The 20,364-nt window shown below is 45.2% G+C and overlaps 1 protein-coding gene across 5 annotated transcripts; it reads left to right on the top strand.

Annotated features, from left to right (window-relative positions):
- The first annotated feature begins 12,028 nt into the window (after window positions 1-12,028).
- Window positions 12,029-18,872, top strand: LOC148123110 (paired immunoglobulin-like type 2 receptor beta-2). 5 transcript variants are annotated; one of them, XM_087903377.1, is made up of 5 exons: window positions 12,034-12,260; window positions 12,927-13,313; window positions 15,319-15,508; window positions 17,974-18,031; window positions 18,525-18,872. In XM_087903377.1, exons 1-4 carry the CDS (start codon window positions 12,173-12,175, stop codon window positions 17,984-17,986), a joined length of 678 nt encoding a protein of 225 aa, XP_087759503.1. In that variant the 5' UTR covers window positions 12,034-12,172; the 3' UTR covers window positions 17,987-18,031; window positions 18,525-18,872. The 5 variants fall into 5 exon arrangements, with proteins under 5 accessions (XP_087759500.1, XP_087759499.1, XP_087759504.1 ...); XM_087903376.1 differs by having other exon boundaries at window positions 12,035-12,260; window positions 17,974-18,004; XM_087903374.1 differs by lacking the exon at window positions 17,974-18,031 and having other exon boundaries at window positions 12,029-12,260; window positions 15,322-15,508.
- Window positions 18,873-20,364: the final 1,492 nt, after the last annotated feature.

Here is a 20,364-nt window from a genome sequence, read left to right as displayed (position 1 = left end):
TTTGCCTAAATGAATCTAATTAAGGGTCACTAGTAGTTGGCCCTCTCAGATTCCCCCCCATCCCTTTTTTCTAGCAGCCCAAGGCAAGGGATGCCCCAACTGCTGGCAGCTGTCCACACGATGTTCACCCACATCTGTGAGTGTAATTACCAGCACACACTGTGACTGGTCCCCATGCACCACCGCACAGGACAGCAGCAACAACCTTGAGAGATGGCGTGAGACAGAGAACTGAACACCAGATGGTTACAGTGCTTTCCAAAGGCCAGGAAGGAGAGCCAGGACTCACAGACATGCTGTCCTGGAGGTTCCCCAGGTCTGGGTCTCGCTGCTGTCCCCAGATTCCTTTCCCTCCAGAGCAGGCAGTCCGCCATAGAGACAGGACAGGAAGCACCCCTCAGCAGTAGCCAGAGACCGGCTTTATTGACACGGGCTGCACAGCTCTGACTAGAACCACTTGGCAGGGCAACAACCCCGAATTCATCAGATGCTCAAGAACGCTGAGAGACAGACAGCAGTAGGAGGACCAGAGCATGCTACTCCTCAAAAAGGGCCGCCAGGAACTCCTCAGAGCCGTCCCTCTGCTGCGAGTCCCCTCCCTCCTCTGGCTCTCCAATGTCTTCCATGAGTTGCTCCAAGTCCAGGTCACTGGAACCATCATCTTCAGGGGGAAAACTGGCTGCCTCCTGCGTCAGGGGCTCCTGAGGTCCAGGACCTTCCTTTCCCATAGGACGAACCCCATGCCGAGCTGGTAGGGTGGAGCACTCTGATGCAATTTTAATTTCTTTCTCCTCAGGTTAGTTGCTAGCTGAGGCCTTGCTTTCAGGAGCCTTAAATTTCTTTAGGGCCAAAGAGAACAAAGGACAAAGTTGAGAGTCCCTTTAAGTCAACCTATTCTGACGTCTTACCACCCAGATTTCTGAATTCTTATGTTTAAAGCATCTGAAAGGATAATCACATATGGGAAGTGACTGGGTTTTCAAAGGGCTCAGCCCACCAAAGGTAAGAGGAGCAACTGAGAGGTGGGAGAGCCAGGTCCCAGGGAGACAAAAGGGAGGCCTGGTGAGTGCAGAGCAGGGAAAGCGGGGGAGGGGGGGACATGAGTTCAAGACAGGGAAAGGAAGCCAAGGGAGAAGGACATGGACTAGGGGAATGGACAGGAAAGCTGTCCTCTGATTGGCTGTGCTGAGCAGAAGGTCAGTTGAGGACTGGCCTCAGGTCCTGGGGACTCTCAGAGCTGTCCCTGAATGGCTGCCCTGGGCCCCTTATGTTGTCTGAACACAGGAAACTGCTGAGAGGCAGAGGGAGGATCAGCATGGCTGCCACACTTTCACTGCTGCTTCTCCTACAGGACAGCAGACTAAAGTCAAACCCCAGATATATGAGCGTCTGTCCTCCCAAGGACCACGTGAGGGGCTGTTTAGGGGTTGAATAAGACTGGCACCCATAGGCCCAAGGATTTGTATGCTTTCTCACCAGAGAATGGCACATAGGAAGTGTGGCCTTGTTGGAGAGGGTGTGGCCTTGTTGGAGTACGTGTGCTAATGTTGGATAGGCAGGGCAGTGATAGCAGAATTAGGTCACTGGGAGTGGGATTTGGTATTTCAAATGCTCAAGCCTGGCCTAGTGTCTCTCTCCCCACTGCCTGTCAATGTGGATGTAGAATTCTTAGCTACCTCTCCAGCCCCAGGTCTGCCTGCATGCCACCGTACTTCCTGCTGTAATGATAATGGACTATACTTTGGGACTGTTAGCCAGTCCCAATTAAATGTTTTTCTTTATGGAAGTTGTCATGGCCATGGTGTCTGTTTACAGCAATGGAACTTTGACTAACACAGGTGGTTGGGGAAGTTTGATGTTAGACACATGCAATGGAGCTTGAGAGATGATTCAGTCAGTACAGCATTGGCCACACAGACATCAAGAACTGTGTTTGACAGAAGGCGTTGACAGATGGTTTCATCAAGGAGGTTATTTGCTGAGTCAGGCCACACAGGACTTGCACTGTGTGTTATTTGAAGGAAGTTTCTGGAATAGGATGATTCAGACAGAAACAGGAAGGTTGAGCCTGTTCTCTGCCACCACTGTCATGGGAAAACACAGCTGGGTATAAAATCAGAGCCTGAGTGCTAGGACACTATCAGGAACTGGAGTCTGAAGACTCTCATAGACTACCATGGGGAGTCCATGCTTACTGAGGATGAGGACTAGATATACACATGGTGCAGATCCACTGTGTAAGGTGCCTTGAGTGATTTGTATGTGTCTTTGTACAGGTGCGTGTGCGTACAACTAAGTATGTGCTCATGTATGTAGAGGCCAGAGGTCAACCTCAGGCAATACTGCTCAGGGCACCATCTACTTCTGTGGGTTTTGAGATTTTTGTTTCATTTTTGTTTGTTTTGACTTTAAATTTTTATATTTGTTTTGTTGTTTTGTTTGTTGAATTTGTGTGTGTGTGTGTGTGTGAGAGAGAGAGAGAGAGAGGCAGAGACAGACATAAGAGAGACAAAGAGAGAAAGAGAGAGATTCATTCCATAAATTCTGTGATTCTTTAGAATCCTGAGCCATATACAGCTTTGGGTGAAATAAGAATGGCGTTGCAGAAGACTGATTACAGCATCCTGGACAGAAATCACACCCTACAGCAGTGTCCTTATGGGGATTCGTATGTTTAGGAATTGAACCTAGAATAGAGCCCATGATTTGGTTTTAATGAACCAGCAGGTGGCAGCAGTGAGGCTGAGCACATGAAGCAGCTGGGACCCTGTGGATCCCAACAGAGCAATGAGTGAAGATCCCTGTGCTCCAATAGTTGACTATGTCAGGTCTAGTGATGTCAGTGCCTCCGTGGGCGACTTAGCAATCAGGTGACCTTTCCCACAGACCCTCAGACAGTAGGGTAAGGGTAGTTGAAGTCTGGAGATGAGTATCATGACCATGAGGGCCCCTCTCAGACCCCACTGAAGCTAAAGACAAGATTCATCTGGTGGAGTGCTTACCTACCTGCCATGCACAGAACCCTAGGTTCTATCTCCAAGAGGAGAAAAACAGGCACAATGTGGGCACACCTGCCACCCCGCACATGGGAGAGCAGAGAGGAGGATCTGTAGAAATTCAAGGTCATCCTTGGTTACATAACAAGTTCAAGGCCCAGCCTAGGCTAAAGGAAACCCTATTCAATAAAAGGGGCAGCTTTCACACAGGTACAGTAGGGCCATCTCCTCTCATTACTAACCATCTGAAGTCAACTCATCCCAAAGATTCTGTGCCTTTTCATCTTCAAGGGCAGAATGAATGGATAAAGAAATGTGTTCTGTGGGCCAATGGAATCGAATTAATAACCCTGATATTAATGAATACCTGATGTTGGAGAAAGAAGCCAAAATGGAACAATGAGAAAAAGATTGCATCTTCAACAAATGGTGCTGGCAGAACTGAATGTTGACATGTAGAAGAATGCAAATAGATACGTATCTATTGCCATGGACAAAACTCAAGTCCAAGTAGATCAAAGACCTCACATAAACCCAGTTTCACTAAATCTAATAGCAGAGGAAGTGGGAAGTAGCCTTGAATGCATGGACACAGGAGACCACTTCCTAAATATAACACCAGTGTCACAGACACTGAGAGCAACAATCAATAAGTAAAACCTCCTGAAATTGAAAAGCTCCTGTAAGGTAAAGAGCATGGCCAATAAAACAAAACAGCAGCCTACAAGAATAGGAAAAGTTCTTTACCCACTCCACATCTGACAGAGGGCTGATCTCCAAAATATATAAGGAACTCAAGAAACTAGACATCAAAATACCAAATAATTCAATTTAAAAATGGGGTACAAACATCTTATACCTGTAAGAAAAGCCAAGATCAAAAACACTGATGACAACTTATGCTGGAGAGATTGTGGGATAAAGGGAACATTCCTGCATTGCTGGTGGGAATGCAAGCTGGTTCAGACCCTTTAGATGTCAGCGTGGTGATTTCTCAGAAAATTAGGAAACAACCTTCCTCAAGACCCAGTAATACCACTTTTGGGCATATACCCAAAGGATGCTCAATTGTACCCCAAGGACATATGCTCAACTTTGTTTATAATAGCATTGCTTATCATAGCCAGAACCTGGAAACAACCTACCTGCCCCTCAACCAAAGAATGGGTAAGGAAAATGTGGTACATTTACACAATGGAGTACTACACAGCAGAAAAAAATAATGACATCTTGAAATTTGTGGGCAAATGAATGGATCTAGAAAACACCATACTGAGTGAGGTAATCTGTTACACGGAGTGGGGCTACTTGTTCCAGCCGCCCAGTAGCTTACACCTGAAATAACCAAACAGAAACTGTATTAATTAAAACACTGGTTGGCCATTAGCTCTAGCCTCCTATTGGCTAACTCTCACATCTTGATTTAACCCATTTCTTTTAATCTGTGTTCACCACAAGGTCGTGACTTACCAGGAAAGATTTAGCATGACTGACCTGGCAACTCCATGGTGGCTCTCTGACTCTGCTTTCTTCCTCTCAGAATTCAATTCTGTCTCCCAGCCTACCTAAGTTCTGCCCTATCACCAGGCCCAAAGCAGTTTTTTTATTAACCAATGAAAGCAACACAAGTACTGAAGGACCTCCTACACCAGTAACCCAGACTCAGAAAAACAAATGCCATAAGTGGCTTTTAGACATAAAGCAAAGGAAAACCAGCCTACAATTCACAATCCCAGAGAACATAAATAACAAAAAGGAACCTAAGAGAGACATGAATCTAATCTACATGGGAAGTAAAAAAAGACAAGATCTCATGAGTAAATTGGGAGCATGGGGAACATAGGAGAGGGTAGAAGGGGTGGGAAGAGGAAGGGAGGGAAGTGGAGAAAAAGATATAGCTTAATAAAAAACAATTAAAAAATAAAAAGCAAAAGTGGGGTACAGCTCTAAAGAGACAATTCACAGCAGAAGAATCTCAAATGCTGAAACACACTTAAGGAATTGTTTAACATTCTTCGTCATTAGGGAAATGCAAATCAAAATGACTCTGAGATACCATCTTACACCTGTCAGAATGACTAAGACCAAAAAAAAAAAACTGATGAAAGCTTACGTTGGAGAGGACGTGGAGTGAGGGGAACACTCCTCCTCTGTTGGTGGGAGTGCAAACATGTACAGTCTCTTTGGAAAACACCATGGTGTTTTCTCAGAAAATTGGGAATCAATCTACTTCAAGACCCAGCTATACTGCTCTTGGGCATATACCTAAAGGTTGCTCAATCACACCACAAGGACACTTGCTCAGTTTGTTCATAGCAGCATTATTCATAATAGCCACAACCTGAATACAACTTATATGTCTCTCAACTGAAGAATAGATAGAGAAAATATGGTTCTTCTACACAGTGGTGCATTACAATGCTGCAAAAAATGATGTCATCAAATTTAGAGGTAAAAAAATTCATCCTGAGTGAGGTAACCAAAACTCAGAGAGACAACATGGTATGTGCTCACTCATAAGTAGTAACTAGATGAAAAGCAAAGGATAACCAGGCTACAATCCACAACCCCAGGGAAACTAGGTAACAAGGAGGACCCTAAGAGAGATGCAAGTATTGCCTTAGGAAGGGGAAGTAGATGAGATCTCCTGGGTAAACTGGGAGCAGAGGGGAAAGAAGGAGTGTATGGGGCATGAGGGCGTGAAGGAACGTGATGGACACTTTGGGGAAAGAGACGGGGGAACAATGAAAAAAATATCCTGATAGAGGGAGCCATTATGGAGTTAGGGAGAAGCCTGTTGCTGGGGAAATTCCCTAGAATTCACAAGGATGACCCCAGCTAAGATTCTTAGCAACAGTGGAGAAGGTGCTTGAACTGGTCTTCTCCTGTAATCAGATTGATTAGATGACTACCCTAATTGTCATCGTAGAACCTATATCCAGTAACTGCTGGAAGCAGATGCAGAGATCCATAGCCAAACACTGGGCACAGCTCTGGGAGTCCAATCAAAGAAAGGGAGGAGGGATCACATGAGCAAGAGGGGAGTCAAGATCATGATGGGGAAAACCACAGAGATAGCAGGGTCAAGCCTGAGAGACTCATGGACTCTAGACCCACTGCTTGGGAGCTTGCAGGGGACTGAATTTGAACTTCTGCATGTGAGTGATAGTTGTGTGGCTTGGTCTGTTTGTGGGATCCCTGGCAGTGGAGCAGAATCTGGCATTTTGGAGCCCATTCTCAATGGTGGAATATCTTGCTAAGCCTCAATGAAAGAGAAAGGGGCTTGTTCCCACTTAAACTTGAGGGTTCAGGCTTAGCTGACTATCCATGGGAAGCCTTGCCCTTTCTAGGAGTAGCTGGGGATGGAGTGTGAGTTAGGAAAGGAGGGAGTGGGAACTCTGATTGGTATGTAAAATGATTAAAACTTTAAAATAAAAAGATTAGTCCATGTGCATCTGGGAATGAGGCAGTGAGAGTTTGTGCCTGGTTCAGGTCAAATGATCAGAGACCCATGGGAACTATGAGGAAGGAAAGAAAGAAGACATGACAGAGGCGGCTGCATAGTCACCTGAGGGAGCATGGAGAAAGCTGTCAATGCCAGGAAATCTAAGGGAATGGAAGTCACCACTACCCACATCACTCCAGGAGAATGATGCCACTTCCTCTGGTACAGCCACATCTTCCTATCCTTCACGGAAATGATAACACTTTTTCATGGGGAAGGGTGGGATGACCGTCCACAGAACCATCCCTGTGGTCACCACAGCTTCTGCCCCCCTCTCATGAATTCATTCTTTTTAAATTTATTTTTTCATCCAAAAATTTATACTTCCTCCCCTCCTTCCATTCCCCTCTTGCTTCCCCACTCACCCTCCTCCCTCTCCCTCCCTCCTTAAGAGAGGGCAGGGTATCCTGCCCTGTGGGAAGTCCAAGGCCCTCCCCACTCCATCCAGGCTTAGGAAGGTGTGCATTCAAATAAACTAGGGTCCCAAAAAGCCAGCACATGCAGTAGAAACAAGTCCCAGTGCTATTATCAATGGTTTCCCAGTCATTGATATCATTGGCAGCCACATTCAGAGTCTGGTTTGATCACATGCTCGTTCTGTCCCGGTCCAGATAGATTTGGTGAGTTCCCAATAGATCAGGCATGTTTTCTCAGTAGGTGGACCAAGCCCTTACACTCCTGACTTCCTTGCTCATCTCCTCCCTCCTTCTGTTCTTCAACTGGACCTTGGGAGCTCAGTCTGTTGCTCTGATGAGGGTCTCTGTCTCTATCTCCATCCGTAGCCTGATGAAGATTCTATGGTGATATTCAAGATAATCATCAGTGTGATAGTGGGTCAAGGACAGTTCAGGCACCCTCTATTCTGTGGACCAAGGACCTAGCTGGAGACATCCCCATGTACACCTGGAATCCCCTCTAGAGTCAAGTCTCTTGCCAACCCTAAAATGTCTCTCTTAATGTAGATATCTTCTTCCCTGCTCCTATATCCGTCCGTTCTCCATCTCCACTGTCCCACTCCCCCAAACTCTCCCCAGTCTTTCCCTTCTCCCTTCTCTCTCCCCCTCTCCCCTTCCCCCATCTCCACCCCTACCTGTACTCCCATCCCCATGCTACCAACTTTTGCCCGGCGATCTCATTTGCTTCCAGTTTCCGGGAAGATCTATATATGTTTTAATTGGGGTTCACCTTGTTATTTGGCTTCTCTAGGCTTGTGAACTATAAGCTCAATGTCCTTGGTTTATGGCTAGAGTCCACTAAAGAGTGAGTACATACCATATTCATCCTTTTGGGCCTGGTTTATCTCACTCAGGATACTGTTTACTATTTCCATCTATTTGCATGCAAAATTCAAGATGTCATTGTTTTTTACCGTAATGTAATGTAGATGTGATGTGTATATATTTCACACTTTCTTTATCCATTCTTCTATTGAGGGGCATCTAGGTTGTTTCCAGGTTCTGGTATTACAAATAATGCTGCTATGAACATATTAGAACAAATATTTTTGCAGTATGATTGGGCATCTCTTGGGTATATTCCCAAGAGTGGTGTTGCTGGATCCTGAGGTAGGTTGATTCCCAGTTTCCCGAGAAATTGCCACACTGATTTCCAAAGTGGCTGCACAAGTTTGCATTCCCACCAGCAATGGATGAGTGTTCCTCTTACTCCACATCCTCTCCAGCATAGGCTATCATTGGTGTTTTTGATTTCAGCCATTCTGACAGGTGTAAGATGGTATCTCAAAGTTGTTTTGATTTTCATTTCCCTGATTGTTAAAGAGGTTGAACATGACCTTAAGTGTCTCTTGGCCATTTGAACTTCTTCTGTTGAGAATTCTCTGTTCAGTTCAGTACCCCATTTTTTAATTGGGTTAATTAGAATGTTAATTTCTAGTTTCTCTAGTTTCTTGAGTTCTTTATATATTTTGGAGATCAAACCTTTGTCTGATGTGGGGTTGGTGAAGATCTTCTCCCATTCAGTAAGATGCCTTTTTGTCTTAAGGACAGTGTCCTTTGCTTTACAGAAGCTTCTCGGTTTCAGGAGGTCCCATTTATTCATTGTTGCTCTATTTGTCTGTGATATTGGGGTTATACATAGGAAGTGGTCTCCTGTGCCCATATGTTGCAGTCTACTTCCCACTTTTTCTTCTATCAGGTTCAGTGTGGTCAATTTATATTGAGGTCTTTAATCCATTTGAACTTGAGTTTTGAGCATGATGATAGATATGGATCTATTTTCATTCTTCTATAGGTTGACATCCAGTTATGCCAGCATCATTTTTTGAAGATGCTTTCTTTCTTCCATTGTATAATATTAGCTCCTTTGTCGAAAATCAGGAGTTCATAGATTTGTGGGTTAATATCCAGGTCTTTGATTTGATTCCTTTGGTCGACGTCTCTGTTTTTATGCCAACACCAAGCTGTTTTCATTACTGTAGCTCTGTAATAAAGTTTGAAGTCACGGACGGTAATGCCTCCGGAAGTACCTTTATTGTACAGGATTGTTTTGGCTATCCTGGGTTTTTTCTTTTTCTATATAAAGCTGATTATGGTTCTCTCAAGGTATGTGAAGAATTTTGTTGGGATTTTGATGGGGATTTCACTGAATTTATAGATTCCCTTTGGTAGAATTGCCATTTTTACTATGTTTATCCTACCAATCCAAAAGCATGGGAGATCCTTCCATTTTCTGGTAAACTCTTCAATTTATTTCTTCAAAGCCTTAAAGTTCTTGTCAAATAGATCTTTTGCTTCCTTGGTTAGAGTTACCCCAAGATACTTTATGCTATTTGTGGCTATTGTGAAAGGTGAAGTTTCTCTGATTTCCCTCTCTGCTTCTCTATCCTTTGTGTATAGGAGGGCTACCGATTTTTTTTGAGTTGATCTTGTATCCTGCCACATCACTGAAGGTATTGATCAACTGGTAGAGTTTTTAGAGTCACTGATATACACTATCATATCATGTGCAAATAACAAAAGTTTGACTTCTTCCTTTCCAATTAGAATCCCCTTGATCTCCTTATGTTGTCTTATTGCTATTGCTAGAACTTCAAGCACTATGTTGAAAAAATATGGTAAGAGTGGACAGCCTTGTCTTGTTCCTGATTTTAGTGGAATGGCTTTGAGTTTCTCTCCATTTAATTTGATATTAGCTGTTGGTTTGCTGTATAGTACTTTTATTATATTTAGATATGAATCTTGTATCCCTATTCTCTCCAAGACCTTTATCAAAAAAGGGTGTTGAATTTTGTCAAATGCTTTTTCAGCATCTAATGAAATGATCATATGTTTTTTCTTTCAGTTTATTTATATGATGGATTACATTGATAGATTTTCATATGTTAAACCAGCCCTGCATCTCTGGGATGAAGCCTACTTGATCATAATGGATAATTTTTTTGATGTGTTCTTGGATTCGGTTTGCCAGTATTTTATTGAGAATTTTTGCATCGATGTTCATGAGTGAGATTAGTCTGTAATTCTCTTTCTTGGTTGAGTCTTTGTGTGGTTTTGGTATCAGGGTAACTGTAGCTTCATAAAAAGAGTTTGACAATGACTCTTCTGTTTCTATTATGTGAAACACCCAGGGGTGGTTCAGTAGTTGACTGTTCAGTTTCGATGAGTTTGTAGGCTTTCTGGGGGTAGAATTGTTGTTAAATTCTAACTTTAGTCCATTGTGATCCGATAAGACACAGGTGGTTACTAAAATTTTTTTGTATTGGTGGATATTTGCTTTGTTACCGAATATGTGATCAATTTTTGAGGAGGTTCCATGAGATGCTGAGAAGAAGGTATATTATTTCCTATTTGGATGGAATGCTCTATAGATGTCTGTTAAGTCCATTTGATTCATTACCTCTGTTAGTTCTCTTATTTCTCTTTTAGGTTTCTGTCTGGTTAATGTCCATTGGTGGGAGAGGAGTGTTGAAATCTCCTACTATTAGTGTGTGGGGCTTGATGTATACGTTGAGTTCTAGTAATGTTTCTTTCACATATGTGGGTGATTTTATATTAGGGGCGTAGATATTCATGATTGAGACTTCATCCTGATAAATTGTTCCTGTTATGAGTATATAGTGTCCTTCTCCATCTCTTCTGATTGATTTTAGTTTGAAGTCAATTTTGTTAGGTATTAGTATAACCACACTCGCTTGTTTCTTAGGTCTGTTTGAACGAAAGACCTTTTCCCAACCCTTTACTCTGAGGTAATGTCTGTCTTTGTAGTTGAGATGTGTTTCTTGTAAACAGCAGAAAGTTGGATCCTGTTTTCGTATCCATTCTCTTAACCTGTGCCTTTTTGTAGGTGAATTGAGTCTGTCCATTGATACTAAATGATATTAATGACCAGCGGTTGTTAACTCTGGTTATTCATTTATACCTTTTGGAGGTAGAATCTTTGTGTTTCCCTTCTTTGAGTTGTGCTGGTGGAGGGTTGTTAGATGCCTGTGCTATTATGGCTGTTGTTGGCTTCCTTGGGCTGTGGTTTTCCTTCTAGTACTTTCTGTAAGGCTGGGTTTGTGGCTATGTATTGTTTAAATTGAATTCATTCTTATCACAAACTAGTTGTGTCCACTCTCCAAAATGTCTCAGGCAATTTGTCATGAGTGACAAACTTATTGCTACTCGGAGCCTTCTTTGTCCACTTTGTTCAAAGAAGGTTCTAGAACAACCACAGCTAGAGGAAGTCAATCAAATGCTCTGTGAGAACAGCCTCCCAGGAACCTGGGAGCAGATTCATGGCCTTTGAGGGGAGTTCAGAGGCTGTACCGAGCAGGCAGCTGGAAGTCAACGTGCAGAGTGATACTACAAGAACTCGATGGAACTGAAGTCCAGTCACCTGCCGTGTTCCAGTCATGTGACATGTGCCAGGGCTTCTCTGATCCTTGGTTTCCTCTTCTGAGTGTGTGTTAAGGGTGATGAAAGGCAGGAAGGCTCCTTCAGAAACAGGAGTAGCTCTGGAGTGAAGGGGGAAGATCACGCAGGCAGCCCAGGGAAGTTACAGATTCGCAGCAGCGAGTAGCTGGGGCGAGACTGTCCACTGGGTGCTGGTTTTGCCAGGGTGCTATAAAAACACCCAAAAGACAAGAAGAGGGCAAAGAACAGATGAGGGTGGAGTCATCATGCTAGGGCTGTGGACTGACTGTGTTTCCTCATCACCTCCTTCCTCATGGTGTCTGAAATGATCAGAAGATGACCACGTCTTTACCTGAGATTACAAGAGAAAGAGAGAGAGGCAGACAGACAGACAGACAGGCAACCAGCATGAAGGGAGACATAAGGAGAAACAGACTGAGGGGAGGGCAGAAGTGGAGGAAATTATGGAGCTGAGGAAACAGTGATTGCAGGCTGCATAGGGAATGGGAAAGAACGGATAAGAAAGAGGTCAAGGTGGAAGAGAGGAGAGCCCGGCATGCAGAGGTCAAGGCTGTTTCTTCCAGCAAAAAATGGGGCTGGGCTCAAGGGCACAGTCATCTTCTCAGTAACCACAAGGCGGATCTTCTGCAACAAGGGAAAGAAGAAGTCAGAATGATAAAGGAAGTTGCTGGCCACAAGAACCTTCCCTTACTCAGTCCACTATATACAGACCAGGAAATGAAAATCATTTTTGCCCTGATTGTCTCCTGTCTCCTGACCACCCCAGGGACCCTCCAGAGGACCTATTCTCCCACCTGATGGCTCTGCTGCTCTCATTTCCTGGAGAGAATCAGGCCGTGGCTTGGATCCTGTTTCTGTTGCTGCCAACATTATGCCTGCAAGCTGGTGAGTGGAGGGACCTTGTAAACAGGGACTCTGCCTTAGCCAGAGGAGGGGCCGGTGGGTCTGGGAAGAGAGGGATATGCTAGGGCTGTGGACTGACTGTGTTTCCTCATCACCTCCTTCCTCTTGGTGTCTGAAATGATCAGAAGATGACCACTTCTTTACCTGAGATTACAAGAGAAAGAGAGAGAGGCAGACAGACAGACAGACAGGCAACCAGCATGAAGAGAGACATAAGGAGAAACAGACTGAGGGGAGGGCAGAAGTGGAGGAAATTATGGAGCTGAGGAAACAGTGATTGCAGGCTGCATAGGGAATGGGAAAGAACGGATAAGAAAGAGGTCAAGGTGGAAGAGAGGAGAGCCCGGCATGCAGAGGTCAAGGCTGTTTCTTCCAGCAAAAAAAAACAGAGGGATAGGGATAGTGGATATCTGTCACGTGGATAGGTGTCTAGAACAGCTGCCCTATGCTCTGTGCCCCAGGAAAGAGCTCATTCTAAGAGTGGGTCCAATCCAGCCTTTCCCTGTCTTTCCTGTCCTATGTGGGACAGTGAGACAAGGGACAGCCTTGCCCTATATCACATAGCTGTCTGTGGATGACCACTCAGGAAGCTCTGGTTTTTCCTCTCCATGTCCTGAAGAGATGTAAGATTTCCCCCATCCTTTCCAGGTAACTCAGCAGGATCCAACAGAGTAAATACTTTTGTTGTCAACCAACCGATACACATCTCTGGTGTCCAGGGCAGCTTCATCGAGATCCCCTTCTCCTTCTACTTCCCTGGGGAGTTGGCAAAGGATCCACAGATGTGGATTCTCTGGAGATGGAAGCATTTCCATGGGGAATTTATCTACAACTCCTCCTCGGGTTTCATACATGAGCATTTCAAGGACCGGCTCATCCTGAACTGGACACAGCCTCAGACATCCGGAGTCCTCAGAATCCTGGACTTGAAGGAAAAGGACCAGAGAGTGTACTTCTGCTGCGTTCGTCTTAAAGCAACAAAAGGCATCGAGATGGTGCAGTCTATTCAAGGGACCCACATCACTGTCACTCATGGTGAGCCACGCTGACTGTGCTGTTGATTTCCTTGTACCTTAGATGTCACCTCAGGCTCCAGAATTCTGACCTTGGTTTCTTATTCTTTTTCCTTGGCTCTGACACAGGATCTTTCCATTGTGGTTGTGACAAGTCTTTGCTGTCTCCTCTGAGTTGACTGTCATCCCATGGTCAGATGGAACCCCACCACACTCTAGATCTCAGAATGTGGCCTTCCCTCTAGTTCACCCCCTTTCTGGCCAAACTAACACTGCAGTGCAGGTCACTTTCTCTTTCCCCGAGATCTCGAGGTGGATTGACATCTTCAGCTTGTAGCTGACTCACTTGGTCCTGTGGCAGGGCTCCAGCTAGTCACCGTATGGAACATCTCCACACAGCCCCAACCTAAGCCCAGAGCAAGCAGTAGGTGCCCACTGAATGTTCCTGGTGTCCTACAATCCAACTATAATCTGCCATCTGTCACCACAGTCCCCTGTGTCCCATCCTAGCTCCCCAGGACACTTCCCTCACCTCTCCCTACCCACTCCCTTGTCTCTTTGCCATTTTCCAACTCCCCTCTCCCCTTCCTTGCCCTTCTGCCCTCATCTCTCCCACAGAAGCCCCAAGAGTCTTGGGAACTAAAGTCCCTGTTTTCATGATAAGCCGTCTCTGTCTTCTGATCCCTGCCTCTCCTCTGAAGCAGAAGTAACTGCAGACCCACGCACTGGGAACACTGAGTGGAACTCTATGTTGTTGTTATCCCTGCGACCCTTTAAATGGTCCTGCAGGAACTTGGAACTCTGTATGCTTCCTTGTTGACTACAACCTTTCTCTGTACCTCTGGTTTATATATATTATGGTGTTTTGATTTTTACAAGACAGGGTCTCACCAAGTTGTTCTGGTTATTCTGGAACTCACAGAAATCTACCTACCCCTGTTTCCCAAGTGCTGAGATTAAAGGCCTGTGCCACCACATCCAGCAGTGTCTGTTGACTGAATTAAAGCCAATCTGTGAGAGGACGTGCACAGCACAGTTCTTGTGCAGTCTCTACTGCTGCCATGTTGACCTGATGTAATGTCTAACCGCAGCTGCCAGGGCTCAGGGAAGGGAGAGTAAGGAGCTGTTTCCTGGGTCTAGAGCAGTGATTCTCAACCTTCTTAATGGAGACACACTTTAATACAGTTCCTCACGTTGTGGTGACACCCTCACCATAAAATTGTTTTTATGGCTGCTTCATAACTATAATTTTGCTACTGTTATAAATCGTACTGTAAATATCTGATTGCTTTTTATCTCATATTCTACCCCTGTGGGGGTAGCAAACCCCAGGTTGGGAACTGTTGGTCTAGTGTTTCCAAATAGATAAATGTGGACATTGACCTTAGTGTGGATTGCAGAGCAGATGAATGTATGCTGCCCTATACTGAGCTGGACACCTATGATCAAAATCATATATTTTCTGTTATACATTTTGTATATTTTGTGGGTGTGATCATGAGGGTCTGTTACTTCGTGCGTGTGTGTGTGTGTGTGTGTGTGTGTGTGTGTGTGTGTGTGTATGTGTGTGTGTAAGCATTGACAATTCTTCATATGCATTCAGAGGCTAGAGGAAACATTCAGGAGTCGTTCCCTTATTTTCATTATGTCCAGCTCACCAGGCTCTTCAAATGGATTCTGGGATCAATTCGGGGTCTAAAGTTCCTGAGAGCAAACACGATACAGACTGAGACGTCTGCTTGTTCCATATATTTAGGACCAAAACAACTGTATTTCTGTGACTTAATAATCTGTGATAATTAATTATCTGTGATAATCAAAAGAAGATCTGAGAACACACAACCAGGACAGGTGGAGGATGTGAACTGAGTTTGCTCTCCCAGAGTTTCAGCCTTCAGTATGTGTTCCCCTCTGTGAACTTCTAACAGCTGCTCCCCACCCCACTGCTCACAGAGGAGACAAGATGTAACACTCACCCCATCCCTCCTCATCCAGGGAAGATCTGCTCACTCCTCATCTCTCCCCAGCAGTTAGAACCACCACGAAGAGCCCCTCCATCGTCACCTCAGCAGTCACCACGACTGGCCTGGAGGACACAGAGGGCCAGAGGAATCCTTCACTTGTGAGCCTGGGAGCCACAGTCGGGGTGGTGGTGGCCACAGCTGTGCTCATTACCCCCGTCTATGTGATGCTGATCTTCCTCTGGTGGAAGAAAAGGTGAGTGGTCCAGGACAGGCTCTCTCCTGAACTTACCTTTGGGTTTTCTCAGTTGTGGGACATGGAGATAAGTATGTGTATTAGTAAGGGTTCTGTAGAGTCACAGAATTTATGGAATAAATATATGTATAAATATATAGTGAAATATATTTTTGTATATATATATATTTTATATATATATAAAATGAATACATAGGAGTTTACACTCTTCCTGCTTCCCTTGCCCTTGCACTGGCTTCCAACAGAAGGTGTGGTCCAGGTGAAAGTTGTGCTTTTTAGACTCATGGTCTGGATGAAAGTCGTGCTGTCTTCATCCCTCAAAATCAGATCACAAGTGTGCCCTTCATTACTGGATTACAATTCATTCCCGATACAGTCCTGTTGACCAGAACAGCCAGCACAGAAAACTTGTGTGGGGCAGAGTTCAGAGGACACAGGGACAGAAAGGAGGCTGAACTCAACCAGAACTAGATCTGCTCCTACTTCCTTAGATCCCAGCTGGAAATTAGAGGATCAAGTGCAGATGAACACAGCCTGCTCCTAAGGAATTCAAGGGGCACGCGGGAGCCCCAGGGGCTAACTGCTCATTTGGAAAGAGCTGTGGCTGCTCTTACCTCAACTAAGGTCTGAGGTAAGAGCAGCCTTCAGGGACAGCATCTCACAGGAAGTGAGACCGCGAAGAGAGAGAACTGACTGAGTTGGGGATATGGTATTAACACAGAAATTAAACAACGGTGTGCAATAGACCAGCGGGGGAAAGGAACATGTCTGGGAAGAACCTACACTAAAAGAGGTGAAAGATTTGTACCCTTAAAAATGCCATACTGCTGTGAGAAATTACAGAGCATCCAGGAGATGGCTCAATTGGTAAAGTGCTTAACCCACAAACACACGGACATGGGTTCTATCCCTAAAATTCACAGCTAAAGTTGACCACATTGGCAGATACTGGGCAGGAAGAGATGATAGGATCCATGAGGGTCACTATGCTGCCAGTCTTGCCCAATCAGTGAACCCCAATCAAGGGCAGACCTGTCCCCAAAACTCTAGTGGACAGCTCCTGCAGGATGATACCCAAGGTGGTCCACTACCACCCACATGCGTGTGCACATATGGAAATGTGCACATGTGGCGAGCCCCTTTCCAGCAAGGAAGAACGACCACAAGTCGAGGATTCTTCTCACATCACACTTTATTGGAGCCTCTTGGTTGAAGGAAGAGTGGGAAGCGAGAGAGAGAGAGAGCGCGCGAAAGCCAAGCGGCATCTGCTTATATAGGGTGGAGGGACTCGGGTATTGTCCTGATTGGTGAAAATCAGTCTGCTGATGCCCGGAGCCTTGGGATTGGCCAGGGACAAGGCTCAATTGTGCATGTGCAGGCAAAGGGCGCTCAGCCCCACATGGCAATACCAAATAAGGACTTGTTTACTTCCAAGCTGCAGGACCACCAGCGCCATCTTGTAATGGCGATTTTCTCCTGGCGGCTCCCTACATGCACATACATATATGTACTGTACAAACATAAATTTATAAAAAGTAGGAAAATATTGAAATATGTAAGGACATTTGAATAATGGAAAATTTTATACAATAACTCTTTACAATGCGAAACAGTCTAAAAAGTCAGTGCAGTCTCTATTCAAATCCCAATTGTTTTCCTGTAAAGACAAATGATTTGTCTTCTAAAATCAAAATGATTTTAAGAAACAAGCATGGGAACATGGTAGGGGACACCTTAATCCCAGCATTGGGTAGTGTATGGGGGCAGATTTAAGAGTTCAAGCTGTTATGAAGTTACATAGAAAGTTGAAGGTCAACCTGGCTTTCACAAATCTTGTACACACATAAAATAAAAGTAAAGTGTGAACTGGATTCAGAGCAGACTTAAATCCATAATGTGTAGACTACAGGACAGGAGCAGAGATGAGCAGATAGTGGAGTGTAATGGAAAGCCCAGAAACACAGACTTGAACATGCAGGCCCTGCTTTTCAGAAGGGCTCAGCCCTGCAATAGTTAAAAAGTGGAGCTGAGAGGTGGAGAGCAGCAATCTGGGAGGCAGCAGAAGTCTGACTGGGATTTGAACCCTGAGACTGAATCTGCAGGGAGCAGCAGCTGCACTCACAGGGAAGCCAGGGAGCCAGGTTCCAGGGAGACAAAAGGGAGGCCTGGTGAGTGCAGAGCAGGGAGAGCAGGGAAGGGACATGAGTTCAAGACAGGGGAAGGAAGCAAAGGGAGAAGGACATGGACAAGGGGCAGTGGACAGGAGAGCTGTCCTCTGATTGGCTGTGCTGTGCAGAAAGACAGCTGAAGACTGGACTCAGTCCTGGGGACTCTCAGACCTGTCCTCGAATATCTGCTTCAGAGCTGTTTGCTGTCCTGGGCCCCTAATGTTGAACAGAGAACAGCTGAGAGGCTGATGGAGGATCAGCATGACTGCCACACTGACACTGTTTCTTCTCCTACAGGCCAGCAGACTAAAGCTGAAACCCCAGCCAGGTGAGAAGCTGTCATCCCAAAGAGCAGGTCAGCACCTGCTTGAGGAAGTTTGTTATGAGAGGCATGCAAGGGAGCTAGAGAGATGGTTGACTTAGAAACCTTTGAACATGGACAGGAGGACCTGAGTCTGACTGGGAGCACCCACACTGGAAACCAGGGGAGTGACAGAAATATGTAATCCCAGTTCTGATTAAGCAAGTGACAGCCAGATTCATGGAGCTGTCTGTCCAGCTAGTGTAGCATAGCTGCTGAGTTCCAGGTCAATAAAAAAACCATGTCATAAAAAATAATGTGGATTCTTCAAGGGGATAAATCATGGTTGTTCATGGCATTTTCTACATTTATTTTAAATGAAAGGTTTAAAAATTACATAATAATGGACAAAAGAAAAGTGGGGAGCACAGAGAGAGCTCCGTGGGAGAAGGTGTCTGCAGCCAAGCCCAATGACCTGCATTCATTTGGGGGACCTAAATGGGGCAAGTAGAAAACTGACTATGGAAATCTGTCCTCTCCTTCTTAGGCACAGAACTGTCTGTTAGTCCCCAGCTAACAAAACTCCAGGGGTCAGCACTGCTCAACAGGGTGGTGAGTTTACATCAAAGTAGGGATTGGTGGCCACACATCCTACATCTCAACCTCTTCCCTCACCAATGCCTGGGAATCAGAGAGCAGGGCTGCAGGATGTGATTGAAACATCCTATCCATGGACAGGTACAAGAAGAGAACCTCACTTTTGCTATGCGAACTCTGATTTCCTTTCCTCGGAACCCAGTCAATTTGTCTGTCTCTGGTCCTGAAATCCCAACTGTGCTGTTTCCTATATGGAGTTCATAACATTTTTAATAAATATCTTCCTCCTAACAATGCATATCCTGTCTCTCTTAACACCTTTGTGAGACCTTAGAGAATAGCAGATTGTGTCCATGAGCAGGGACACTGAGAGAGGCAGGAACCATGGTTCACACTGAGAACCACTGCATGAGAACCCTGTTCCTCTCTCCATTCTCTTTGGACACTGACAAGTTAGTCACCCCACCGACCCCTCCATGACCCCCTTAAGGTGACAGACCATGGATTGCTTGGGTCCCATGCTGGGTTTTCTTTCCTAACAGGCCCATCTACATATACCCACTCTCCTTATTTCCTGCCATGTGGATGCTCTGACCTCTGGGGTCTCCCCTAGGACAAGACTTCCTTCCCAAGTCCAGTCTGTCTAACATTTGATAGCCAGTGGGTCAGCATCTACCACAGAACATGCTGGGACATAAGGACAGCATCCACACATTAAGGATGAAATCCAGGCTGCTTTCAGAGCCAGAAAAGGTGCATGGGCACTGTGGCAGTGTGGCTGTAGTTGGGCCCCATATGCCCATAAAGAGTGGCATTATTAGGAGGCATAGCTTTGTTAGAGTAGGTGTGGCTTTGTTGGAGGAAGTGAGACGTTGTGGGGGTGGGTTTAGGTATTATGCTCAGAATGCACTATCCGGAGATACTGTTGTCTTTATGTGGATTCAGATGGAGAAATCTCAGCTCCTTTTCCAGCACCATGTCTGCCTGCGTGCTATCATGTCCCACCATGAAGATAATGAACTAAATCCCTGAAATTCTAAGCCACACCAAATTCTTTCCTTTATAAGAGTTGTCAATCCGATGGTGTTTCTTGACAGCAATAGAAACCCTAAGACAGGCATGCTTGATTCAGATCCACCAATCACAGTCCTGCATAGATGCAGCTCTTATTTCATCAGTGACAAGTCTCAAATCTGTATCAATCAGGGACCTTTGCTGAGTCTATGGAAAACTGTTCCATCGCCATGGGACTAGCTGAAGCTAGGAGGGGTGATGGAGAAGTCACCAAGGCTTCTCATGACTAAAGTAGAGTCCCCTGGGGCAGCTGTGAGATGTCTGCTGTGGTGTAACTGGATCCAAGCCTCTGAGGATGAACTCAACAGCAGCCGTGGTCACAGTGATCTTGGCAACTGGGGTGGTGTCTCCTCTGAGCATCCTTGTGTGTTCACACAGGCAGACTACCATGTTGACCATCTGCTCAGTCACCTAAAAGAGAGTTAATTCACCATCACCTCCATACAGGCAGCTGGGAACAGAGAAGGGGCCTCATGGATGGTACTTCAGTGATCATGTGGATTGCCATATAAGTTTCCCTTGTTCAAAAAGGAGGAATGATAATCAGGCCCACAGCAAAGACTTACACAGAACCAGCACTCTCAACATCATTTACATAAAATTTCCTCAGGGTGAAGAAAGCAAGATTGTTTAAATGGGAACAGACATGGGGTCTAGGCGGGCTACCACTCTTTCAGATTTGTGTTCCCCAGCCAGAGCCATTATGTAACAAAAAG

Source organism: Myodes glareolus, chromosome 2, assembly GCF_982192425.1.
Source record: "Myodes glareolus chromosome 2, mMyoGla1.1, whole genome shotgun sequence".
NCBI classification, from domain to species: domain Eukaryota; kingdom Metazoa; phylum Chordata; class Mammalia; order Rodentia; family Cricetidae; genus Myodes; species Myodes glareolus.
Note: the sequence above shows the minus strand (reverse complement) of the source record. Positions and strands in the feature narration are given on the sequence as shown.